The sequence below is a fragment of the Dendrobium catenatum genome, unplaced genomic scaffold (genome assembly GCF_001605985.2).
Source record: "Dendrobium catenatum unplaced genomic scaffold, ASM160598v2 fragScaff_scaffold_1414, whole genome shotgun sequence".
NCBI lineage: Eukaryota > Viridiplantae > Streptophyta > Magnoliopsida > Asparagales > Orchidaceae > Dendrobium > Dendrobium catenatum.
The window spans coordinates 626173-652672 of record NW_021319876.1 but is presented as its reverse complement, the minus strand read 5'-3'; the positions used below and the strand labels follow the sequence as shown (position 1 = coordinate 652672).

The window sequence follows — 26500 nt, the reverse complement described above, 5'->3', positions numbered from 1 at the left end:
AAGAAGGCGCAGCGAGGGCGAAGTGCGGCCGTCGGATTCTGGTGGTCGCCGGCCAGCTCAAGGAGCGTTCGAGCAAGTGAGGTAAACATGTTGTAAATATCTACTTTTCCTCTTCCTTTTTTCCTCCCTCCTCTCTTGTCATAGCTAAGGTCGCCGGCCTTGGGTTCCCAAACGAAGAAAGTTTCGGCGGAGGTAGGGTTTTCGCCGTATTGATTTCAAAGCTTATTTCTGGAGGCATCCTATCCTGAAAAATGTGTTTCACTGTTTCTATCATACTAGAATTTTGAAATGAGAAGTGTATTGATTGTTGTGGACGGATGATTTGTTAATCCTTGAGAGAAGTGATTTCATCGAAGCAGCCTTTGCACCAGCAAATTAAGAATAATCCACAGTTTATGCCCTTGCGAGTCAATAATTGGAATAGCATTGCATGTGTGGTGGTATGTAATACTAGGAGGTTTTTCTGTGAGCTGTTACTAACCAATTTATCTATATATATATTTGTTTTTAGGGAATAAAGTGCTGGTCATCCGGGATCAATTCAAGCTGTGGTATTCGTGTTCATCTTCATGAATTTTTTATTCATAATATTCGACATAAGTTTCACTAGTGTTGCTCTGAGTCTGGGATGACTGGAATCTCCTTGGTGCGAGCTCACAGAAAAGGAACTCTCTAGTGTCTATTTTTCTATAAGTTAGCACAAACTTTGAAGGCTAGGTGAACCATGTCAAGATTCAGGTCTCTGTGGCAGGCTTCGATCAATGCGACCAAGAGAGGTATGCCCACAATAACCAAAGGGTTAGGTGGATGTTTACTACTGATTTCCTCAAATCCATGATCTTGATTTGTCAAAGGTTATGCTTTTGTTGAGTTTGGTGCCATTTAACTTGTTTGAGTTCCTCCAAGTTGATGCTTTAAATGTCACTTTATTTTGATTAGTGTTGTTCTTCAATAAGCAAACTCTTAAAGTGTTTACTGGAATGAATCTTGCTAAGACTTTCTTTTTCTGCGTCTTCTTCATTGGTTGTGTACTTACTCAGTTTTGCTTGTAGTGGTTTACTGATGACGGGGCAATGGAGGAGCATGGGTGGTGAGGGAAGACTTACGCTGGGAGTAATTTGTGGTGCTTGGTAGTGAGAATATGCAGTATTTTATTCTTACATGGTTGTTTAGGACAACATTTTTTTTCCGTCTAGTTTTCTGTTATGGAGCCATTCTTTCGAGGATGAGAGTGTGAGTCCAAGTATGAACAATTTCTTATAAAATTTTGCAATAATTTCCTAAGTGTAACATTGGAATTCAACGGATCTATTCATCAATTTGTTGGTATTCTGACCATTCTATTGTTATCTATATTGTTTGGCTTCATTATTCAATCTTGCTCCAAACAACACTAGTAAAGGAGAAGGAACTAAACTTTCATACGGAAGATGAGTGTAAAATCTTGATTAAGTGAGCAAGCCAAAAACTCATATTTCCCATGGCTAACTTCATGATTAGTGTATATAATATGAAAAATCTTAATGAGAATCAAATGCAAAAGGGCAGCCTCCTGCTTGGAGGCTTGAAACCCCGATTCCTTGTAGAATATTATTATTTTGATTTTTCTAGTTATATTTTTGGTTTTCTAGATTTATTAAATTTTCTAGATATTATATTTCTCTATATATATTCAGGGGAGAAATTCTATGAGCTCTAAGAGTATGACATTCTTTATATATTATATGATGATTATGTTTATCTATATATATTCAGGGGGATAACTAAGAGTACGACAAATTCTTTATATATTATATGATTTCTTCGTTTGGTGGATTTTTTTGAAGTTTTATCTATTCTCTTATTATCAGTTTTTTATCATTTTTCTTTGTTGTGTGGTTGAACCTATAGCCTACAATTTTTTAACGTTGCACTTATTAATCATTTCAGGGATCTGCTTGAACTCCTCTTGGAGCATGCTACTTCATTCTTAACTTTTACATGAGAAAACAATAAGCTCTGTACTTAATTTGGGTTGGGCCGGTTGTCAATTTTGACTGAGTTGAAATGGAACAAAGGGAAACCCATTTTAATACATTAAGTTGGTATTTTGGGCAAGACTTAAGTCTATGGAGTAATATTAAATATATAACTTAATTGCTCTATATTTGCACTAAATATCTTTTAGTTTTTCTTAATTAAGATATGCAATTCTTACTACTCTTATTTATGAACTTTCAATTTCATATAAACACCTGTCTATGAGGTCTATCATAGAATCAATCTCTTTATAGAAAGTCTATGTGTTCTGTATATTCATCAAATTGTCCCTTCTGAGCTATGACTGGGTGGATATGCATCTCCATTTGATGTGCTTTGGAGTGGAACTGAATAATGAACCAATAATATTTTTTGTGCTTCTCTGTAAAGCCTATAGATGTTCATCTGAATACATTTTGGTTGAGCTGAGCAGCTTTTTGTTTTGCTTCGCAATGATTTGCAGCTTTTGCATGGAATTTTGAAGATCTAATGCCCCCAAGAGAAAACATTATATTCAGTTTCAACTCGAAGGATGAGCTGAAAAGGTGGCATTTATACTCTGATTCTGAATATGGAGGTATAACATGCCTTTTGACGGCTACCTTGCTTGATTTTTTTTTTGGTTCATTTCTTGTTTTAAACACTATTTGTCTTGAAGTATGTTGGTTAAATAATAGAGCCAGTCATTGTGTTTTCAACATCAGAGTTGTTTGTTTTAGCATCAGCATTATGCATCAACTTTATATCGAAATGGCAAACGGAGAAGGCAGAAAGTAGTCTACAGATGCACCATAAATCGAGATGATCAAATACTTGATATATGAATTGTTATCATATCTAAAGTATCTCATGCGCTAGTTTATTTGTAGTAGGAATCTGCACTATTTATTAGTGCAATATTTCCCTACTATTAAAGATGTTCTCCTTTATTGTTTTTTTTTTTTAAATTTGTCCTCTATTGCCCATATGTATATAAGTACATGTATGCTTGTATTAGAAGGCAATTCAACAATGATGTCGTTCTTTACGGTTTCCTCTCTCTCAACATGTTATCAAAGCCATGATCTAGAATCCTTTTGATATTTTCTAAGCACTTTCTTGTCGACGTTGCACTCCTTGAACTTCTGATCTTTATTAGCATGCTCTTGAAATTCCCTTTCATTGTGGCCCACCCGGCCACCCGTGTTTTATTAGCTTCTCCCTTTGTGAGATTCTCATCTTCATCTCAAGCATCATCCAATTTGATGACTCCATTTGTTTGTAGGATGCTATTGTGCTAACCTTTTTTGACCATCTTAGTTGCAAGAAATAACACAGTAACCTACTTCATCAACGCTCTTTTTCAATACTTTTCATCGACACTTTTATTGACATCTCTATCGATGCACTATATTTGTACCTATATTTAAGAATTTTCTGTGTAAATTCTTTGAGACAAATCTCATTGTTGTTTATATGAATTCAATTCACACTGCATTGATCCTTTATATTTCTTTTGCGACAATCACAACTCGTTGGCAATAAAACATTCAACTACTTCATCTTCACTTACTGCTATGTCCAAACTCATGTTTATGTCTTCTGCCACTTTGAGTTTGTGAGGGAGTGTTAATATATCTAAAATATCACATGTGCTAAGCTATTTTTAACAAAAATATACTATTTGAGAAAAGGATCAAAATGGCCCCTTCACTCTTTGGGAAGGACCAAAATGATCCCAACTATTTTGAGGGACCAATTTGGTCCTTCAACTCTTTAAAATGGGAGCATTTTGGTTATGCCGTTCAAAAATAGCGAAAAATTCGGATGGAAGCGATGGTATGATTGGAATAATCACAAAAATAATAATAAGAAGAAAAAGGGAGAACGATAGTTACCTTCATTTCGAGTGAGCTCCCGTCACTCCATTCGATCCAACAGGAAGAATAACTTCACGAATTTCGATTAGCGACTTACTCAAAACACTCCCATTTGCTTCGTCCGATCCAACAGAAAGAACAACGAATTTTTGCGAACTCTGATTTGATAGGAAGGAACGTTGTCAAAGGAGGTGAAGAAAGGCTTTAGCGACTCATTCAAAACCCTACCTCATGCAAAACACACAAAGTCCAACATCAACGAAGAATGTGAAAGAGAAGAAAGAGGTGCAAATCGTTTAGGATTTAATTTATGTAATTTAATTCATATAAATTAAAAAAAATAATTAGATAATTAATAATGTAAATAATAATAAAATAATTAATTATATAATTAATATTTTATATAAGAATTAGATAATTATTCAAAATAATTATTGTAATTATATAATTATTTAAGTTATTAATATTTATAATAGTAATAAGATAATTAAGCTAGTTAGTATCCCTAAGATATTATTAGTTAAGTTAGATAATTAATATATGACTAAATTTTTTACAATTATAACTAAAAATATTATTAATTTCTCTTATTAAACAAACAATTAATAGTTTTTTTATTATAATTACTCAAAAATTATATCTAATAAATAGTTTAATTAAAAATTACTAAAATGCCACTATTTTTTAACACCATTAAGTCCAACATCCATTAGTTTAGATGTTATGACCAAAATGGTTCCATTTTAAAGAGTTGAGGGACCAAATTTATCCATCAAAATAGTTAATGGTCGCTCTTAAAGAATTAAAAGACCATAATCCTTTTCTCATATACTATTTATTATTGTAATATTTCGTTAATATAGAGAATATTCTCTTCCATTATATTTTCCTAAATTATTATCTTCTCTTCTTAAGTGTTAATACGCCCAATGTTTTGGATGGGATCTAAATGGTTTGTGAGGTTTGTGGCTCCAATTGGTATTGGTACCTTCTACCATGGTTTGAGTACGGTGCAAAGGCAAGACTCCCACGATAGCTCCATATAGTTGAATGCGTGCTCTTGGTGCATGATACTAAGTGATTGATCCTCACCTATGGCCTTATGCTTTTTGGTTGAAAATAGATGACCACGGGTGTATTAGGTCCAACTTTAATCCCCTTTGCTTTATACTCAATAAGTGGTATTTACTCAATGTTTTGGTTGAAATCAATTGGTTTGTGCAGTTTGTGGCACCAAGTGGTATTTGTGCCTTTTGCAATGGTTGAGCAAGGTGCAAGGGCATGATATATATATATTTGACTATGTCTCCATTTTCATTTATATTTTTCAGAATATAATTAGGATTTTCAACATTTTCCAGGTTTATCATTAGCATCCTTGGAGATCAAAGAGGGTGATAGTGGACTTAATGGTACACTTCACATCCCTATATCTTACCAATATAGTTCTTACAAGTTGCATATATCTTTTAGTTTATCTGTGGGCATGCTTTTGAGTTTTATTCTTTCCCGCTAACTACCTCTAATGTTTATAAAAGTCTGTAAAAGAACTATATGTACTTTAGCATGCTATATTTTTCTTCCAATACGAAATGCATATTTGCCATCAAATGAAGGTTCTAACATTCAAAGGTGCCACATTGCATCAACAAAATGCGCATCAAAAGGTAGATATGTCTTCTACGTTTGTCCTATAAGCATAAACGTGATATTGTGATATTCTGAGACTGAGATATGAAAAATCATTAAAAAGTAGCATACAAATATATTGCTATACTATTCATGTAAATATTTATTTGTGATTTCATGTATGATATGATGTACAAGTGCCATTCATTTAGTATTTCAAGTTCAGTGCCATTATTCTTATTCTAAGTATGAAGTTGTATAAAGAAATCCATTAGTTTGACGTAGTAATTGTTACTGAAAATAAGTTCATGCCATTATTCTTATTGAGTTAAGCTCTTCTGGTGCTCCAACTTTTTCTTTTTTATGTTTCAGCGTTTAGATCAGTTAACACCAATTTCTGAAAAGAAGTCTAGCAGTGAATTCTTGGCTACTAATTTTGTGATTACCATCATGAAGGGATCTTTTCTGGAAAACTTTCTTTGGACGTAGCTGAGGGATCCCCTTGGAGAATGAAAAGGAGTGGCTTTTGTGGTATGCGCTCCAAGAAGGTACTTTGCATTTGTGAACATCTTCAGAATTATCTATATAAACAAACATGGAGGTCGACCATAAATAAGCTTGTATAATAAACGGTGAAACTATGTCCTCCAGTTGTTAATGCTTCTCTCTTTATATATATATATTAGACATTTTGAGTGGTATATGAGATTTTGATGATAGATGGAGATTTTAAGAACTAGGCACACTGGAGAGAAAGATGAATGGAGATTTTAAGAGTAATAGGTAAAAGCCTTGGCTATTTTCATGCAAGAGGTGAGAAGATGCAGGCGATTGGAGTGGAAGAGAGGATTTGAAAGTTTTAAAGAGTGAATGGAGATTTTAAAAGCAAGAGGTAGAAGTCCTAGTTAACTCCATGGCTGAGCTAGGAAGATGCAGAATATTGGATCGGAAGAGAGGGATGTGAGAGTTTTGAAGAGCGAATGGTGATTTTAAGAGCAAGAGGTAGAATCCCCAGTTAAATCCATCCTGGAGGTAAGTAGATGATGAAGAGTAGGATCTTAAATTTTTAAAGAGTGAAATGAATTTTTAAGAGCAAGAGGTAGGAGCCCCAAATAAATCTAAAATGATTCAAAATTACCTCATTAATTTTAGTTGGGAGACGCAATAATTTGCCTATTATGTTTTTCTCCTTCCAGTTCGATGGCTTTATTGATTTGGATGCATACGATACAATTACTATGAAGCTTAGGGGGGATGGAAGATCCTATATTTCTACAGTGAGTGTTCTTGTTTGCTTGATTCATTTTTCTTCCATTTCCAATTTCATGAATAAACTTCATATTCCTTATTTCCATTTCATTTCTATTGTAGATATACACAGATAATTGGATAAATTCACCAGGAAAACAGGAAGATAATTCTTGGCAAGCTTTTGTTCTCTCACCCAAGGATGAATGGAATGAGATCAAGGTAAGTTTCTTTCAATTGCCTGATATCAGTTCCCAAGATCTTTTGTTCATAATAATTCAACTTGTAAATCATATTTTCAGATTCCGTTGGATCGATATTTGCCGACATGGAGAGGAAATGTGATCAATGCAAAGTTGGAAATGAATCCAGCTCGAATCGTTGGAATGTCTCTTTCAGTGAATGCAGAAGGTGGTGTACCAGGTGCTAAATCTGGACCTGGAGATTTCAAGCTGGAGATAGATTATATCAAGGCATTGAGAACCTGATTTTCCTGTGTGTCCATAGAATCAAATCGAATGATTTTCAGCAGATCATGTGCTGAGTTCGAATCAATTTGATATCAAGTTGACATGCCCTACATGAATATATGTTATTTTCAGGTAACTGCAATACATTGTTTGAATCTACAAGTGCCGTTGCCAGGTATCAAGTTCTGAATAAGAAAAGTGGAGAGTTGCGCTAGATAGTCGACGGCGAACGTAAAATTTATCGAATAGTTATGACATGAATCTTTTAGAAAATTAGAAAAGTCCCCCTTAAATTTGAGAAAAAATGCTATAATGGTGGTGAGTCCTGCAATGCTTTATGGTGCTGAATATTGGCTGTTAAAAGAGAAGCATAATACTAAGTTAAGTGTTGCAGAGATTAGGATGATCAAGTGGATGAGTGGCTTTACCCTTAGAGATAGGGTATGAAATGAGCATATCCATGAAAATGTTGGAGTAGCTCAAATGGAAGATAAGATTAGAGAGGACTTTTGGATGATTTGGTCACATAAAACAGTGGCCTTCTGATGACCTGGCTAAGAAAGGAGGTATTAGATTTGAATTATGTTAATAAATGTAGAGGTAGACCTAAAAAGACTTGATTAGAAAATATTAGAAATGATCTTTCTTTATTAGATTTAAATGAGAATTTGATTTTTAACATGACAATGAAAAAAAAAATTATTGCATCCAACCCCACATAGTGGGATAAATGCTTGTTGTTATTGTTTGAATCATTAACTCTTAAAGTTTTAGGACAGTTTTTTTCATGATTGACATAATTTCTCTCGGTTATATATATTTTTTTCATTTTTAAACAAATAAATTTTAAATATAAGGTTTGAGATGATCCACAAGAGCCATTCAATAAATCTTTTTGCTTGCTTGTTGAAAAGATCTGATATTAAAGGATTTAAAAATAATGCCAGTTATATCTCTCTAAGAAATAAGGGATTATAAACATGCTCTTTTACGCATAATTAAAGATACATCTCTGCTTAAATTTGTTGAATTTTATCTCAACGAAATTCATGTCAGGATATAAATTCATAATTTTATATTGACTATTTGATCTTTATATAATTTATAAATAACAAATTTTAGTTAGAAATATAAATAAATCACTTTTTTCATTGATAATTTTCTACCCAACAACAGTAAAAAATATTAAAAAATCATAAGCCAAAGATAAATTATCTCAGCAAAAAAAAAATTCCACTCAAATTGTAGTCAAGCTTCATTTGGGACAGCTTTTTTGCAGCTTCTTAAAGCAGCTTTGTAATAAAAAATTAAAAATTTTGTATTACAAAGTTACTTTAAAAAACAATAAAAAAATAGTCCCAATGAGGAACTTTTATTAGGTCCGGTGTAATGACGTAGAGGAACGTCCGGTCGGAGGCAAAATCCCGCCAAAAAACTTGGTGTTTGCTCGGTATTGCTAGGTATTATTTGATAATAACGAGGAATACCGCTCTGTGAAGACCAATACCGAGTTATGCCGAGTTATACCGAGTTGTATCGGTACAACTTTTGTATAACTCGGTATAGCTCGGTATAACTCGATATTGGGTCTTCAGGTGATGATATTCCTCATTATTGTTTGGTATTGTTCGGTATTTCTCATTTTTTGACGCGATTTGATCTCCGACCGGAAGAGGTCGGAGGACGTAATAATTGTTCCCCAATGAGACAAAGCCTCAGCCTAATGAGTGAGATTTCAATTCCTTTTTCTTTCATTTACATTTCTTTGCACTTCTACCAAATTCCTACAAGCACATAATAACTGTAAAACACAATAACCATTAGCTCACCGTGAATTGCTCATCAGCTAACACTTCAGCTAATGAACTGTGGAACAAAATCACTGTTTCCTTACAGAAAATGAAAATCTTGAATGCAGCGATCATCAAAGCAGCAAGAAAATTCCACCAGCTGAAGCATATCCCCCCATGTTACAAGTACTCATGGCCAGCTAGTCTGCTAGTAAAAGAGAGAGAAAATAAAATAAAATTAGAATCACTTTGATTTCTCAATCTTCAAGTGGCCTGCTTGAGGCTGCTGCAATTCTTTCCAGTCTCTATGCATAATTATCTGCTGCAGAGTTGTAACAATTTATGACAAGCTATTCCCTGAGAAATAGACTTCAAAGTTCATCATGGTGGCCTTGTGGCTTTCTTGTGTTCATTTGCTCCAGTTTCTTCTCCAGTTCCTATCATATTACCAAGGTATGAAATGGCATTAGGGAAATTAAAAGTTGTATGCTCATGTACAGCTTTATAATTGCTAGATTTATAGTTGCTAGATTAATCTATTTAAAAGAATAAAACTAATTCTCAGACATATTTTGACTCTCATCATAAATTTTCAATGATTAAAATTTAAAATAGCAAAAAATTCTCTTTTAACTACTTCAAATCTTGATCATTTAAATTTCTAATCAAAAGTGTAAAATGTTTATGAGAAGAATGGGATATATTCTCCAATTCTATGTGCATGTATGTTTGCATGTGAATGTGTGCACATTAGCATGCATGCATATACACATAGATTGTGCGCATACATCTTATATTTTATAAATAAAAGGTATAAGTACATGATGACATATTATCACATCTTTATAATACTTTCACATATATTTCATGTTTACGATGATTCATGTAGCCGAAAAAGTATTCATGTGGCGAAAAAATATTCATGTAGCTGACCCCACATAGTGGGACAAAGCCCAAAGGCTTGATGTTATTGTTGTATAGATTTTATGTTTACGATGATACTATGTTCAGCTTAGTAAACAAATACCTAAAAACAAAATTTTGAGCACTTGAGTTTACTAAAACTCGGCTCGTTTACCACCCCAATTTACTATGAATGACAATAAAATGGTTGACTAGAAAAAATAAGGTGCACCTTTAACTTATCTTCTAAACATAAAGCAGGAGTGGACATCAAAGCAGTATATCTGAAATCGATAACACGTGAGAACAACATATAATATGTTAGGAAAGATAAGATATGCTAATTTTGTCGACCCTGCACTCCATGGATTCAGTTGTGGAGTCATTTCTGTAATTTCACACAGAAATGACATTTGTGAAGGTCGACAAATGCCAAATTGGCAAATTTAATGTTTCTCAAGAAAGATAAGTTAGAAGAAAGCTACACATACTCGCATCGGCTTGGTTCATCAACATCACTTATCTCATTTTTCAATCCACATCTAAGCCTAACCTGTATGAAAGAGAAAGCAACAGGAAAAGCTTGTTCCAAGGATTTTCATAATTAAACTAATAGAAGACAGTTCAGACCTTTAAGCTCCTATCAGGTCCATTCCAGCATTTTTCACCATTGGTGAAAACCATAACCCTGTAGGATTCTTCAAAATTGTCCCAACTACTGCTCACACAGAACACATGCAGTCAGCAAGATATCACATTGTGTATGCAGCTGGTTGATATCACATCACAATTCAAAAGAGAGAGAATTCCGGGTATTAAAAGCATTAGTAATTATGCTACCTAGAGGACCATAGCAAACAGGGAACATACCCTAATCGAGTTTTGCTGTAGCCCTCATCTTGTGAAGCTTGCTTGAATGGGCATATCTTGTACACATACCTGTTAAAAGAGTGACAAAAAGGCACTTAGAATAATAATAAAAGAGGAACACTAAATATGACAGAGGACAAGGAAAAAAAAGCTTTGCATACTTGTTCTGTTTGCTCTCAAAGCACTGATCATAGAAGAAATAAAATTCTTTCTCCTTGCCTAGAAAGGAAAATTTGAAGATCAATTGAAAACTTAATAAAGCTTATTCTCACAATAATTCACTAAAACATATGATAACATGGTCGGATAGAGTTGGGCGTTTCCATATGTTTATATAGAAGGCAGCCTCGCTTCATCTTAAAAAATATGCGACTAAGGCTTCGTTTGGGACGGCTTTATTACTGCTTCTTAAAGTAACTTTTTAGTATAAAAATTTTATTTGTTGTACTAGAAAACTGCTTTAAGAAGCAGTAAGAAAGCCATCCCAAATGAAGCCTAAGAAAATCATGCGACCAATCATACCTTCTAAAGCATGCACTAGAATCTATGGAGCATTAATGGAAAAGAAATGATAGTTACACGAAATATGTAAGGTTTGTAGTTGGGTGATTGCTGGCAAGTTGCTTTATAAAATATTACGTCATTGCTACATGCCATAAATGATTTGAAACGGTTGAAATTCTCGGATTCTCCAAAGATACCATCTTTAGCACAAGCTTATTCCATCCACACAAACCTTGAAAAAATAACCCACAAGAGTACTCTAAGATGCCGAAGTCAATGAACTCAACAGCAAGAAAAAGGCACAGTATCAGCTCAAAAAAGCCTATTTCAAAGAATGAAATAAGAAAGGAGATGGATACTCACCTTACATCTCAAGGGGTTGTTCATATTTGGAGTATTGGGTATTTTAAGGAGATCGAAAGGTTTCTTAAGTTGGGCTATTTTGTTTGGTTCCATCAAGACTAGAAAAGGATGAAAGTCCCTTTTGTAAACGAACTCTAAGCTATGGTGAAAGTCAAAGTATTAGTTCTGATTGCCTTTGTTTAGTATGAGGCTATGAGCAGGTCAGGTCACTAAATGAACTCATCATTTTTTATAGCCGGCAAGACATTAGAATGTGTGGTATTGTGGGTGTGTACTCTCAATCTCAGTTTAGTTCTTGCTTCTACTACTATTTGATGGGGAAGATCTTAATATCTTGATTGCTCATTCTTTTAAAGTGAGAAGGTTGGGTCAATCCCTCACATTCACTCGTACACTTACCTAGCTATGGGAAGAATTATTAATATGTGAGCTTCAATTGTCTAGTTATTGATTTTTTTTTTTAATTGTCTAGTTATTGATGATTTGGCACTCAACACATCAAATAAGCTCAGGATAAAATTGATCAAGATTTCTCTAAAGGCCGAGATAAATTATCCTAAGAAAAGATCGACAAGGAAAGCCACATGTTGGAGCTCAAGATATACTTTTGGAATTTGCCAAAAGCTTCATTGGTCGAGCATTGAAAGAATTCCCAAAGTGGCTCACCCTCTCCATGATGCATCCTAGAGATATGGAAAGGATCCTTCATGATGTGTTAGCAACGAATTGATCAACAAAGAGACAAACATGTTCATTTAAGTCCACAAGAGAATAAAACTATAATCATGCTGTTTGCTTCAAAGTGGTAGGAAAGACTTAGAATAAAACCAAATGGTGGCCTCGTGAACTCAGATGATTGTTCAAAAATAATTGACTTGCTTATATGGATCAGTGGACCCTTTGGATGAGTAAATAGCTAGCCTATTGAATCCAAGTGGAATTAAGCGACTTATAATTTGACTCGCAAAGAGAGTTGAATGGCAAATATGTTGGCAAGGAAGTGAATTGATCAGAGTAATGGTTTGAGGAAGGGTGTAGGTTGACAAAGAGGATATTTGGGATCATTTTTTATTTTATTTTGTTTATATGTAAATATAAAATTAAAACATATATATATTCTTTTTATTGAATATCACATAAGTCGATTTATTTTGTGATTTGGAGGGGAGATAGCATCGTGAACAGGTGCATGAGACAAAGTAGTCATAAGCACTGAAAATCATTATGATGTCTCAAGGAGCACCCCAGCTGCAAAACATGAAATGTTGGGAATGATTCTCAAAGATGACACTGAATGGTTGCGCACTGAAAATCATTATGAGTTGATCGAGATTCTTAAAAGACAATCTTTAGCAATTGTGGGCTTCAAAAATTCGCGCCTCGACCTCTCCGCGACCTCTTTCTTTTTGTGTGTCGGCGAGAAAAGTTTTAACGAGTTTAAATTCCGAAGCAAATTTTCAGAAGGCAGATTGGGTTTTAGATGAGACATTACCCAGATATTTCACCCTCATTTTGCGAGACTCTATGATCTGAGTTCAGGTTTCTTATAGGCGCAAGCCCCTATAGTTTATTACCCCTCCCGATAGCGAGAGAGAACTTTCGATTAAAGCTAGTCATCAAATAGATACATAGTATCCGACATATAGTAGCATCTGATTTTAATATCAAAATTTATATCACAGCGCACTTAAAGCGAATGATGGGGGTAATGATGATGAACCTGATCAAGATCCCATGTTTCCATCGTCCTGGGTTATCATGGTCCTTAGTTTACTTAGTTAAAGAAGGTAGCCGACCCAACCTGAACAAAGAATCCTTGTCGAAAGTCATGGGTTGCTTCATCCCAGGGTACCTTGTAGAGTTAGGATGAATATTTGTCTAACGATACAAATTTGAGTTCACCTTAGCTAACAAAGGGCTTTATGCCCTATCAGACACATCCTATTGATTCATTGCTCAATATTTCGTTCGGGAACATATAGTTTCTGACAATGACCATAATTTAATGGCGTCATTTAGTGACAAAACCACTTAGTCAGAGGGTCTCGATCACAACCGTTTATCTATGGTGTCATTTTGTGATGAAATCATCGGTTACATGACACGTGTCACATCCTGACTAGCAAGAGATGATTTGAGAATAAATTCTAGTGATATTCTCAACTAGACATTTAGTCTTTGTTAGCTGAAGTGATTTTTAAACTTGTTCAGCTCGTCAAACTGTTGCGAAGGGTGGATGGGTATTTTGCTTAAGTGCTTGAAGATTAATTCGGTTTTACATATATTAATATCATTGACAAATGCAGAATTTTGAATCTTTGATGGGCTTTAAAAGTTACCTCTCCGATTGTTAATCAGGCATTTAGTTGGAAAAAAGAATTTAAGTACTTCAAGCATTGCAAAGAAAATGATCCCCCAAATATATGTAACCACAGCATAGGCTAAGTAACCCCAAAAGCTAGTGTCCACAAATTAAACTATGGCATAAAAGTAAAGCATCAACGAAAAGTTATCGATCTTCAACTTCAATACTTTCCCAGATATTGCACTCTACTCAAGCTAAATAAGGTGAATTTTCTTCAGTCAAATCCTCTAACTACCTAATTGATTTTTATAATACAACTAACCATTAATGACTATAATTCAGTGAAAATAACATTTTCTTAGCATAATTTCTCAAGCAACTCTATCATCATATGAGTTCACACCAAGATGCAAACCTTCGATAACAAAATAAAGCCACCTCTAGATCAAAGTAACAAAAGGATGCTACTTTTTTGAGGAAATTAGGTTACATTAATAATTAAAGAAGTATTCATTAAGTTTACCTGATACCCAAGCATCAACCTTGTAAACATTTTAAATTTCATGTTTAGGCCAAAGCTGCACAATTCTTACCAAAATCACGTTTTAGCTTTTCTGTCAAACTGGATATTCTTGATTGCACCTTTGAAAGTTTTGAACTGGTGTCATCATATTCCTTCCGAATATGTGTGGCATCTGGAAAGTACAAATAAACAAACAACTGTAATTACATATGTCAAACTTGACATAATATTGACAAGAATAGATGCACATACCTGATACATTCACTGGAGTCTTGAAAAAGTTGAAAGCTTGCAGAACGCTCTGCACAGTTTGTTGTATCTTGTCCAACCATGTTGGGCTACTTACCTCGATGCTATCTAGAAAGTCATATATTTAAGTCAAACACCCTTCAATAACAGACTAGATTCAGTAAACTTGGTTGATGAAGCAGATCATGATAAAATCCACAACAGCAGATATTACAACAGATTCACAGAAGTGTTAAGAAATCAAACCTAAAGGATCAGGCTTCTCATATTCATCAGCAATATAAGATGCATCTGAACTAGAATGGTCATCTTCAAACTCATCATCTCGATCATCTTCAAAATTGTCATCATCATCATCATCATCTTTTGATCTATCATCATCAGTTTCTGATGTATAGCCTTCGTGTTCGTGGGCAACACTTGAGTCTTGATCCATTAGGTCTTCCTCAACATTTCCTATTTTGTCAGTTGTCTGATCAGCACCTTCACTAGTCCAGCGGGAAGCTACAAGACGTCCCAGCTCTTCTCTCGATAACTCTTCAGTACTACCAGAATCATCTTGATCCTGTAAAGATCATTTTTCATTGATCTTGTCACCAGAAGAGAAAAAGAAGAATTCCTCAAAAAGTTGAGTCTTTCGAGTCGCCATGAACACCAGGGAATAGTATTTAATGGGAAGCAATTGTTCATCATCATCATTATTAGTTTAATCCCAGCTATTTTAGGTTTTCTTTATAAATCTTAATTTTCTAAAAGCTATGAATTATTGATAAATAATAAATGATTTTGAGAAAGTAACTGCACTTAACTGGCAGCCTCTACATAATATGCTTCTTGTGTTAATATTGATGGAATATCATTTGGAACAAAGATAATAAAGCTTCAATAGATACCACCTCCATTGACCCCAAGCATTAATGCATTACGCAGAATAGCAAAAAAATCAACTGCAGACACTATTGCAGGTGATATGCAGAAGGGGAGTGGGGAAAGCAGCGATGACTGAGAACTGAGAAGACAAGGGATGGGGACGACTGTAGAAGAAGAGGGAGAGGGGGACATTCAAAAGAGTTGGAAGGAGGATCATACATCAAGAAAACATGAATCATTGTTAGAGCTTAGTTTTTATAATCAAATTATTACAGATGTGAGCTGTCACATATCCTCATTACAATGAGTTTGCTTGTTGTGCTCATAGTTCCTCATCCTTACTGTGCTCGCAAGCCATAACTCATGACTTCCTTCACAAACTTAATCACTCTTGTTGTGCCATAGCATTCAGTCTTCATCATGCCAACGACTCTCACGAGCTATAACTTACAACTTCCACTTCAACACAAGTTTTGACGTGAGCTCCATGACTAGCTTTTGGTTCGCTCTACCAAGCTAATTTATTGTCTCTAGCTCCCATTGTTCCTTACGCTCATGTGTCGTTGGTTATTTCAATAGCAAATCATCTCCATCTTCCCTTGTGAAGCTCCTCGTCTACTCGCTTCCTATGGATTCTTCAGCCCCTTTATCGATGCTTCCCATCTCTCATGTCAAGGTTCTACCTCATTCTTTGCCCTCACATATTCCTCTCAACATGTCATTTTTGGAAGACCATGCGATTTATGATGATTTTCCAACTCCATTACACAAGATCTCTCCGGGTGCTAGTAATCAGCCTCCCGATCTCATAGTCCCTCTTTTCCTTGTTGACACTATTAGAGGGAGGAAGTGTTGTCATGATTTGGTCCGAGGACTCGAATTAACGAGATGAGAACAGATAATCGGACGGTTATTTAAATTTCGTTTGCTAAAATTCTCAACTCTAACTATTTCCAACATACTAAAAGAGCCGCTACAATCGAAATGCATTTTAATGAAATAAATATTATACCTATTTCAACAAATATATTTCTCTTGTAGTGTAGAACCTAAGATACTCTCTCTCTCTCTCTCTCTCTCTCTCTCTCTCTCTCAAATGTATATAGGCATTTCAAATAATTTAAATGAGTCAAAGAGGAAAGAATGTGTATCATAGGTGTGACGCTTCCAGAGAAAGGCATTTGTTGAATAATTACAGTTTTTTTCCATTAAAATGCATTTCAGGTTGTAGCGGTTCTTTCAGTATATTGGAAATAGTTATATTTAGAAGTTTTACCAAAATAAATTTAAATAAATGTCCAATTATACTTGTCAAAGGTGAATGGCGCACCACGGTGTAAAGCTCCTCGTGAAGCCATGATGAATAGAGCATGGCGAGGCGAGCCTCATTTTAAATAAGACATTATATATATACCAAATACCATTAAATAGCATACAATATGTTAATTTAAGCAAAATTAAGCATAAATATTTTGTCAAACAATAAAATTAACAACTTTAAATCCTACAGAAACTTACATTGATAGATTTGAGCAAGATTTAAACATAATTTGGCATAAATCCTATCAATTAATTTAAAAAACTTTAAATCCTACAAAAATCATTAAGATTTTTTTTTTATATTTTATTAATTTGATGTTTAATTAATTAATAATTACTTGTAATATTAATATATAAATCTTAAATATATATATATATATATATCAAGTATATGGATATTCAAAAGATGGAATCAACATGAGGTCATTGGGCTCTGACAATCTATGGCAAGCCAACTATGGTTTTTGAAGCAAAGCTGTGATAAATCAACGACCTCAACCTTCTTTGACTAATTCCAGCAAAGCTCACAATCATCTACGGTGGAGGTCCAACAAACTCTGATGGTGCTCTAAAGTGCTCCCACAATATCTTGACCAGCCAATTGAACTTTGGCAAGCACCCATTAAAAAAAATTTAAAAAATGTAAGAAATAACAATTAAAACTACCTTAAACCATAAATTGTTTTTTAAATATGGGCTAAATCCACGTCTAGTCAAATAAAACAATTTGGTTCTCAAATTTGTGATAAAAATTATAAATCCTGCAAATCAACAAAAAATTTGCAGTTCATCCAAGCAAATAAGCTTTAACAAGAGGGACGCAATTTAGTAGATGAACAGATGTAATAATATTGGGTTGGAAAGGTAAAGAGAAAAGAAGTTATAAGCAAATGATCCTAAGAAAAATGCATTATCTTGACCACAACAAAACCATTGTACAAAAAGAATAAAACTATAGGGAGAACAGACTGAAATCTGATAGATTTCCTAAAGCCAAATACAAGTCTAAATACTTTATTCTAGCAAATATATCATGGCTTTGATTGAGTACATAGCTTTTCCAAAAAAAGCAATTTTGATTTACGTTAAAAATGCCCATTATAAATTCCCAACTCAAAAATGAACCCTCCATAGCTTCATGACCATGAGGAATACAGTTACTGAGGTTACTCATCCGTCTCAGCCAACACAATTCTAACAAAGAATTTTCCTTTAACTGATCGATAGCATTATAACTTAACTCTATTATTATTCCAAACAACATAAATTTGACAAAACTTAAGAGTTACTGCTAATATATATAGATAGTCCTCAAAAGCAAAGGACACAGTACTGAATGTGTTAACATATGATTCATATCCAATCCATGTCCCACCCTACTCAACCATAACAACAACAACAACATCAAGACTTTATCCCACTATATGGGGTCGGCTACATGAATCCTTTTTCTCCATTGTGTTTTGTTAAAAGTCAAAATTTTTATTTAAATTTAATAAAGAAATGTCATTTCTAATATTTTCTAACCAAGCCTGTTTAGGTCTACGTCTACCTTTCTTAACATAACCCAAATCAAATACATCTACTTTCCTAACTAGTTCATTGGAAGGCCGCCATTTTATGTGACCAAACCATCTAAGGCGACCCCTTATCTTATCTTCTATTGGAGCTACTCCAGCCTTTTCACATATATGCTCCTGTCGTATCTTGTCTCTAAGAGTAGGCCACTCATCCACCTGAGTATCATCATCTCTGCAACACTTAACTTAATATTATGCTTCTCTTTTAATAGCCAACATTATGCATAATAGAGCATTACAGGCCTCACCACCATCTTATAGAATTTTCCCTAATTTGAGGGGGGCATTTCTATCACACAACAAGCCCGATGCATTCCTCCACTTCAACCATTCAACTTGAATTCTGCTAATAATATCCCCATCTATTTAACCATCACTCTAAACAATAGACCTAAGATATCTAAAACATAAAAAAGGTTGGAGTACGAGATAAACAATACATATAACTTAAGTCTATAAACCACCCTACCCAAGCATTGGGCCACAAATATCATCGACTTATTTCTATTGCAATACAAGATAAACAATACATATAACTTAAATCTATAAACCACAATAAGTGTCCTGACTAAGCATCATCGTATCTCGCTTCAAAAATATCGCAATACCATAAACTTGTATAAAAACAAAACCTAGATTAGCAAATGCAATCTCCATTACCTGTTTGGGTACTTCGTAAGAGGATATCTCACCATCTTGTGAAATACCACCGCTGGATTCTGAAGTATCATCATGCCCTTCACCAACATGCTTAATTGAAAAACAAAGAATTATTTAGAGGAATCCAAATTAAGGAAGCATAATTAAGATAGAAATAAACAGGTACCTGTTCCTCTGTTTGAGTACTAGCTTTTTTACTCTCAACCATGTTATCAGTTCCAGACTCAACTGCAATATCAAGATTGCCTGTTGATCCATCCTGTTATAATAGTGCATAGTAAAAACTCATAGTGAATTGGAACGGCATATAAAAAAATGCATGAAGAAAATAAGAATGCAGGAACTGCGTAAAGGAAAAACATATCATCTACAAGATGATAAAGTCTTAAACAAGAACTAAGCAGAGAAAAACACAGATATTGTAAGGAAATGAAGCTATATCTTCTGAACTTCTATTTCCAACAAATCAGATTGTGACACATTCACAAAGGAGAAGTATGGCTCCAATCAGAATTAGATAATCTAACAATTAAAGTGCGTCTTTGGTCCTATTTCCAACAAATAAAATTGAAACATCACAAATGAGAAGTATGGCTCCACCAAAGATAGGCAACCTAACGACTAATGCATAGAGCACCTGCATTAACGGGAATATGGAGTGTACTTATGCTAACAGGATTTGTAGCTATCAACAACAACAACATCAAATCTTTATCTTACTACGTGGGGTTACCTACATGAATCATTTTTCTCCATTGTGTCCTACTAAGAGTTCATTTAAATCTAAGTGGAATAAAAACATGAAACTTTGAGTAATTTATCACAACTGTAATCAACAAATCGTGCAAGCACATAAGAATGTATGTGTTATGATATTGCTTAAATTTGGCAATGTTTGCACTAGCATGGATCGATTATGAGACACGAAGCTACAGTAACATAATCAGGCAAGCATATGATAATGCATGTATGTGAGTATCAATTGGTCTACTCTAACAAATCTCAAAGATCGTTGTGTCGCCTTCCAGTCTAACACACGAAATGCTTCATATATTCATAAATGAAATCACAATCAACTTTCTAATTTTATCCATTCAATCAAATACAGATTTCTCATTAAGATCTCATTCAGCATGTTTATGTGAAGTAAACGCACTGCAATCAGCATAGTCTGCCCTAATATGCAAAAGCAGAGCATAATACTACTTTGTTCTACAAGAATTTTTTAATTGGCATTACACAAAACTGTGCACCTACTAACTGACCCCAACAAGTCGGCTGCATGGAATGTGTTTGGTTCAACATATTCCGCATTGATTACACAAGTCTAAATGATCTCTGCTTAAAGATCTTGATAGTATCAATGACAACAATAATTAGTTATTGAAAGCAATAAAGCTGCACCTCAAAGGGAGGATCAAAATCAGAATTAAACTTTATAGAAAAAATAATGATCACACTAACCTGCTCATGATTCTCCATTGTGTCAAAAATTTGAGTTTCATCTGCTTTTATCTCTTGTTCCTTGGATTTCTCCTCCTCTTCCCTTAAGCTCTTTTCTTCCTTCTCCTTTTTCAATCGTTCTTCCTCCTCCAGTTTATCTATTCTTTCCTTTTGCTCTGATGCAAGCCAACCAAGAATGTTACTATGATACAAAGCCTGATAAATAGATAAGCCCAAAAACCTCATAATTATAGAGATGGGAATAATTAATATTTAGTTCTCTAACAGGATGATCCTAAATTGAACTAATATAAGAAAATTCTTGAAAATATAGGACATGGGGAATGTGAAAATATATAGTGGCATAGGTGTTATTTACCTTTGCCTTCTAAAGAGGATGTGAAAATTTATATTCCCTAATAAAAGACACCATAAAATGTTAAAATCAGTAATCATTTTCCATTGTATCCTTGCCGTGTCAGACACGTCTCAACTTTTTTTTTTAGATTTCATGCATGATTTTGCTAAGTACAACAAATGTTGATGCCCAAGGGCACACGTCCAAATCATACACAAGTATGGTACTTCGGAGCTTTTACAAATGCTAGATATGGAAATTAATAAAAGCTATGTTTGTTTAGGCCAAAAAAAAAAAAAACATATTGCAAAAATTGCTAGACATCTTAGCACAACAAGCTGATATCCATATATTTATCAGTTTTAGTGAGCTATCCTTTATATTATTTGCATCGATTTGGTACTTCTACACATTTGATCTCTCCAATCAAAATAAAATAAGCATGAAAAGTCAATATAAAATCTGTATATAAAAAATTGTAGGCATCATTTTCCATGATCATTACAATCTTTATATTCCTAAGTGCAAAGACTCCTTTGCTAAAGTCTTTTACATATAGGTGTCAATCGAAGAGTTACCAACGAGTATTTCCATTTTCCGTTAACAAAGTAAATGTATGGACATGGGAAATTTTACAGAAAGGAAGCATTGATATGCTCTAAAACAGCATGTGCTTGATAATATAAACTGCCAAGAATACCAAACGGAAATAACACTTTAAAATAAACAAATCAAGACAATGGTTACACAAAAATGTACTTTAACCGTAAAGCTTTAACTTTTGACCATCCTGTTAAATTATACGTGGCCAACATAATTGACTGATCAGAAAGTTGTAGCTCTAAGTTCACCCAGCTTCGGCTAATTTAGAATAAGCACATAAGTTTACATCTAAATAAAGGAAATACCCTCATTTAGCTAGAAAATTCATTCACAAGCCTCACCTCTAAGTTTTTGCACCAACTCTTTGAGCACCTTCTCATCACTTTTTAGCTTTGCAAGGTCTGCCTCGTCTTTAGCATATGCATTATTTGCCTTTTCTACTTCGTCTTTCCTAATAATAAGTCCTTCCTTAAATGTTTCTATTTTCTTCTTCAGTTTTTCTCTAGCAACCTTTCCTGCTTCCCAGCATGTATTTGTACAATTTGCATTGCTATTATATTCATCACTCCCGTCGCAGCAATCTGCATGGATAGAAACAAGATTAAACATTTAAGCTTAAAATTGCATGCCATAAATAACAATAAGTTATCTCCTCCTTTAAATAAACATAAGAAGCGTAGAAGACTAAATATGCATAAATAAACATCTGTATTTATCCATATTGAAATAAATAAATAAATATTATTACAATAATGGGGTATGGAAATAAAAGGTTCTCTAAAATTCAAATTTGTGACTGCCCACAAACGAGTTTCTATCAAGCCGTACCATAAAACACCAAAAAAGGGTAGTAATTGCTCTAACTAAAAAAAAACGAAAAAAAAAAAACTAAAAACTAAAAACAAAAGACCATCGAATGAGGGGGATCATGGAAGCCAAGTCATCATCATCATTTTCCTCATCCAAACCATTTAAAATCAATTATACAAATCCCCATTCTCCACACAATTCAATTAAGTGTTTCATGAGGTGTTATGCTTATTTAATGAAAATCTATTTGAACACCTTGTATCCATATTAACTTTGATCTAACCATTTTCCTTCATAATCCTTCAACATCAATTGTATCTACCCACCTTATTAATGACTCTATAACACTTCGCTGTAAATGATCTGACCACCTTAATTTATTTCCCACAAACTTAACTTTCATAGATGTGACTCCCACCATCGAACTAATATAATTATTTCTCAATCCATCATTCCTTTTTTTTGTCACACAAACATCTTAGTTTATCATTATTGTCATATTCATTTTGAATAGAAATGACTTCTTTACTGCCCCACATATAGATTCATACAAAAAGATCATAGGACTAATTGTAATTTTAGAAATTTCAGGTCCACTTGATACCAAGGAAAAATTAAGTTATAATAACACATGTAGGTTATTTTATAAGTAAGCAATTCTACAAAAATTTGTCAGAGTGCCTGACCTATTTAAATGTTAGCCTACATATTTTAGAGTAAATCCACTTAGATCTCTCTAAACAAAATCCTAAGTGCAGCAGAAATAAGTTCACCTTAGCCACTTAGATGATGACAAGTACATAACAATAAAAATAAGTTGCCATGCCATCTGCCATTGGGCGCATTATCTAATCATATTGCCCCTTAATTATTACTTTACTCCGAAAGGGTAGGTATGGGGTTCCAATCCCTAATTAAAAACTTTTAGGGAGTAACTTATCCAATTAATTCGATCACTAAAACTCATAGTAAATCACAATTCACAACTGTAATGGCCATAAGGAATTCTAAATTTTCCATAGAGTCAAATAATGTTATTCTGCAAGTCGATGACAAGATAAGGTTAAAAACTAGCAAGCGGGATAGTCACTGTAAATAAAGATAACCAGTTTCAGTATATCTGAGAACACGCATGCACTGTACAAAGTAATTGATAAAATAGGAATGCTAAACTGTACAGATAAGAGAAATAAATGCTGCTTTCTTTTCTTTTCAGCAGCAAATTATCAACAAAAATTCAGGCTTCATTTGGGACGGCTTTCTTCATGCTTCTTTCTTCATGCTTCTTAAAACGACTTTCTAGTACAAAAATTTTAACTTTTTAACTAGAAAGCCGCTTTAAGAAGCAGGAAGAAAACCGCCCCAAACAAAGCCTCAGTCTACCTCGGAAGTTTAAACATAAATAACAGCTCAAAAGAATGCCACTATGAAGTTCTTACCGCATACGCCATCATTAACCCGGGAAGAAAAAATTTTAATTGGAGTGTGTCCAGCATTCTGGCAGTAAAATTTTCCCTCTGGACAAGCCGAAGTTCCTGCATCAAACAAAATACTACACAAATCAGCAAAAGCGCATCATAAAATAGCAGTAGCATCACAACAGTAGTATCTTAGCCTTATCCATCTCTCCATCAAAGATGAATACTTCAAAGACATCCCCTAATGTATGTGAAACAAAAGATTACAAGAACACAATCCAATAAATATTTTTTTTTGTTGGATATTCCAATAATATTTAAAATTTGAAAGATTTGGAAATCTATAAATACAAACAATGAGACATGGTTGTAGAAGATACATTGGTTAATATTATAGCAAATTACAATTCCCTTACGTTTTTTATACATTCTTATCAACTATGTGCGAACATATACGTGTAAGATACGTGCCTATGCATTAGAGAGAAAGAGAGATCAGCATAAGTTAAAATTTCCCCTAATCAAGAGAGTTCGTCATTAAGAAATCAGGCAAATAAAGCCCCATTGATGCCCAAAAAAAAGTGACAGTTCAACGAGGGAGACCTGGCTCGTCCGTTCCATCCGGGCAGTCACAGAACTCGTCGTTAAGCAGTTCTTTTGCGAATTTCTTTGATCCATCCTTGCATTTAATCACATTGGATTTGTAAAAGCTCAAATCTGTAAATCAGGGGCTTGGAACAAATCATACTCTACAAACAAATAAACAAACGGGCAGAAATAAAGAGAGTTGCAGTCAGACAATAGCACAGTACCTTGGGGATCAATGCCCAACAATTGCTTATTAGGGATTGGAGTCGCCCCATAGACCCAGACGACGAAAAAACTCGTCAGAAGAAGGGCGAATCGAAGGCGAATCTCCATCAAATCTTCGTTTATACAAAAAAGCAAAAAATTCGCGAAGATCAACGGCGAAAGAGATCGGGTAGTTCGAAAGAGAAGTAAGAAGGCAGCAGTGGAAACTAAGAAGTACGGAAATTTTGGAAATTTCTGGGAGCTCGGGAGTAAACTCCGGCCTGCATTGAGCGGTTCAGTACGGTCCACTGTCGTGTTGAGCTGGGTTTCGTTTGGAATGACTTTTTTGCTGCGTTCTAGAGTAGCTTTTAGTTTTTAAAAAAGTAGCAAATAAGCCGTCCCAAATCAACCTTATACCTGCTTGATACCAAAACTATCCGAGTTAAAAATTTTAAATTTATTTTCAAAAATATAAACAAACTCCATCCCATTAACATTTATTACAAACCTTATGCAGCAGAGTAAATTTTTTAAAAAAATTGAAATATATATACTTTTTTAAAAAAATTTAGTTCATTGTAAAATAAATCCAATATGACATATATTTTTATATTTTATTGATTTAGAAATAAAATATATTATAATTTGATTATTATCTATGGCAAAATTTAGGGTAGAGATGACATAGGTATGAAAATATTGGCTTTAGGTCATCAGGTTGATCGGTGCAAGTGGAGTCACTAATACGAGGGTCGAGGTCATTGTCAAGGGCGGAATCATCGTAACGGCAGGGGGCAATTGCATATGTATGCTTTTGTGATCGAGGTGCTAGAAATTGTTAAGGAAAAAAGGGTTCATGATCAACAATCGGTTGAAATAGGTGTTTTGATTGATAAATTTAGTCTTTTGATTTTATTTTTACAATGCATTTGATGATTGATATATTGACATTATGAATGAGTTATCACAATTATTGAAAAGAAAATATCAAGATATTGAAAATGCGATGAAATCGGTGCAAATATGTAAACAACGACTGCAAATGCTAAGGGAGAATGAATGTAATATTTAATTAGATGAAGTGTCACGTTTTGTGGTGCTTTTGAAGTTGTTGTTCCAAACATGTATGAAACAAATATAACTCATCGTCCGATCAATGCGAAGAGGTAAATAAATAATAAATCTACATTATTTGTTGAGCTATTTTACAATGTAATCAAAATACAACTTCAAGAGATAAATAATCATTTTTTTCTAAATCAAGTACTGAGTTGCTTCTTTGTGTAACATGCTTATACCCAAGTGATTCTTTTCAAGCTTATGATGAGAGGAAATTGATATGTCTAACAGAGTTATATTAAAGTGATTTTTTTTTAATAATTGAGGTAGCAGTTCTTAAAAGTCAATTATCAATTTATATTATTAATATGCAGACCAATTAAGAGTTCTTTCTAAGAAGCATTGTTGATCTTGCAAGCAAATTGTTAAGTTCAAGACGGATGGTGTGTATTATTTGGTTTACAAACTTATTACTTTAGCAATAACTTTACCAGTTACTGCTGCTATAATGAGAGAGCATTTTCACTAATGAAAATTATCAAACATCGATTACTTAGTATGATGGGTGATGATTCGCTCAACAATGGTTTTGTGCCTTACATTAAAAAATGGGGGGGAGTAGTTACATTATTTTGGTTATTATGTTCAAAAAGATCATAGCCGTTCATCATTATGTTGGGCTGTAAGAATGGGCTTAATTTTTTGTTATCTTGGCTAATATGATGATCGCCATGGCCCATAAATGGTAGCCCATAAGGAAATGGTCCAAATCAATAAAACTAGTCCAAGGAACAAGATGTAATGTGAGTTAACATTAGGTTATCTCCAATTTAAGCAAAATAAATGAAATTTTTT

The 26500-nt window shown here is 34.0% G+C and overlaps 2 protein-coding genes across 3 annotated transcripts; one reads left to right on the top strand and one right to left on the bottom strand.

Annotated features, from left to right (window-relative positions):
• The first annotated feature begins 490 nt into the window (after window positions 1-490).
• Window positions 491-7381, top strand: LOC110111415 (probable complex I intermediate-associated protein 30). 2 transcript variants are annotated; one of them, XM_028699935.1, is made up of 8 exons: window positions 491-776; window positions 1053-1243; window positions 2483-2596; window positions 5240-5290; window positions 5964-6055; window positions 6704-6784; window positions 6879-6977; window positions 7058-7381. In XM_028699935.1, the coding sequence occupies exons 3-8, from the start codon at window positions 2509-2511 to the stop codon at window positions 7241-7243; spliced, it is 597 nt and encodes a 198-aa protein (XP_028555768.1). In that variant the 5' UTR covers window positions 491-776; window positions 1053-1243; window positions 2483-2508; the 3' UTR covers window positions 7244-7381. The 2 variants fall into 2 exon arrangements, with proteins under 2 accessions (XP_028555768.1, XP_028555766.1); XM_028699933.1 differs by lacking the exon at window positions 1053-1243 and having other exon boundaries at window positions 521-551; window positions 661-776.
• Window positions 7382-9020: 1639 nt separating this feature from the next.
• Window positions 9021-24915, bottom strand: LOC110111441 (glucosidase 2 subunit beta). The gene is made up of 16 exons (XM_020843337.2): window positions 24607-24915; window positions 24398-24511; window positions 23816-23911; window positions 21908-22147; window positions 20627-20781; window positions 19329-19421; window positions 19163-19252; window positions 14979-15297; window positions 14736-14840; window positions 14554-14655; window positions 10950-11007; window positions 10789-10857; window positions 10549-10636; window positions 10410-10471; window positions 10151-10202; window positions 9021-9452 (listed from the first exon to the last, which is right to left on the bottom strand). Exons 1-16 carry the CDS (start codon window positions 24713-24715, stop codon window positions 9387-9389), a joined length of 1818 nt encoding a protein of 605 aa, XP_020698996.1. The 5' UTR covers window positions 24716-24915; the 3' UTR covers window positions 9021-9386.
• Window positions 24916-26500: the final 1585 nt, after the last annotated feature.

Coding starts and splice junctions, on each gene's coding strand:
- LOC110111415 (XM_028699933.1), top strand. CDS start 725: ATGTCAAGATTCAGGTCTCTGTGGCAGGCTTCGATCAATGCGACCAAG. Junction 5,291..5,963: donor GGGTGATAGTGGACTTAATG/GTACACTTCACA, acceptor ACCATCATGAAG/GGATCTTTTCTGGAAAACTT. Junction 6,785..6,878: donor GAAGATCCTATATTTCTACA/GTGAGTGTTCTT, acceptor TTTCTATTGTAG/ATATACACAGATAATTGGAT.
- LOC110111441 (XM_020843337.2), bottom strand. CDS start 24,715: ATGGAGATTCGCCTTCGATTCGCCCTTCTTCTGACGAGTTTTTTCGTC. Junction 24,512..24,606: donor GTTGGGCATTGATCCCCAAG/GTACTGTGCTAT, acceptor CCTGATTTACAG/ATTTGAGCTTTTACAAATCC. Junction 19,422..20,626: donor CAATGGAGAATCATGAGCAG/GTTAGTGTGATC, acceptor CTATTATAACAG/GATGGATCAACAGGCAATCT.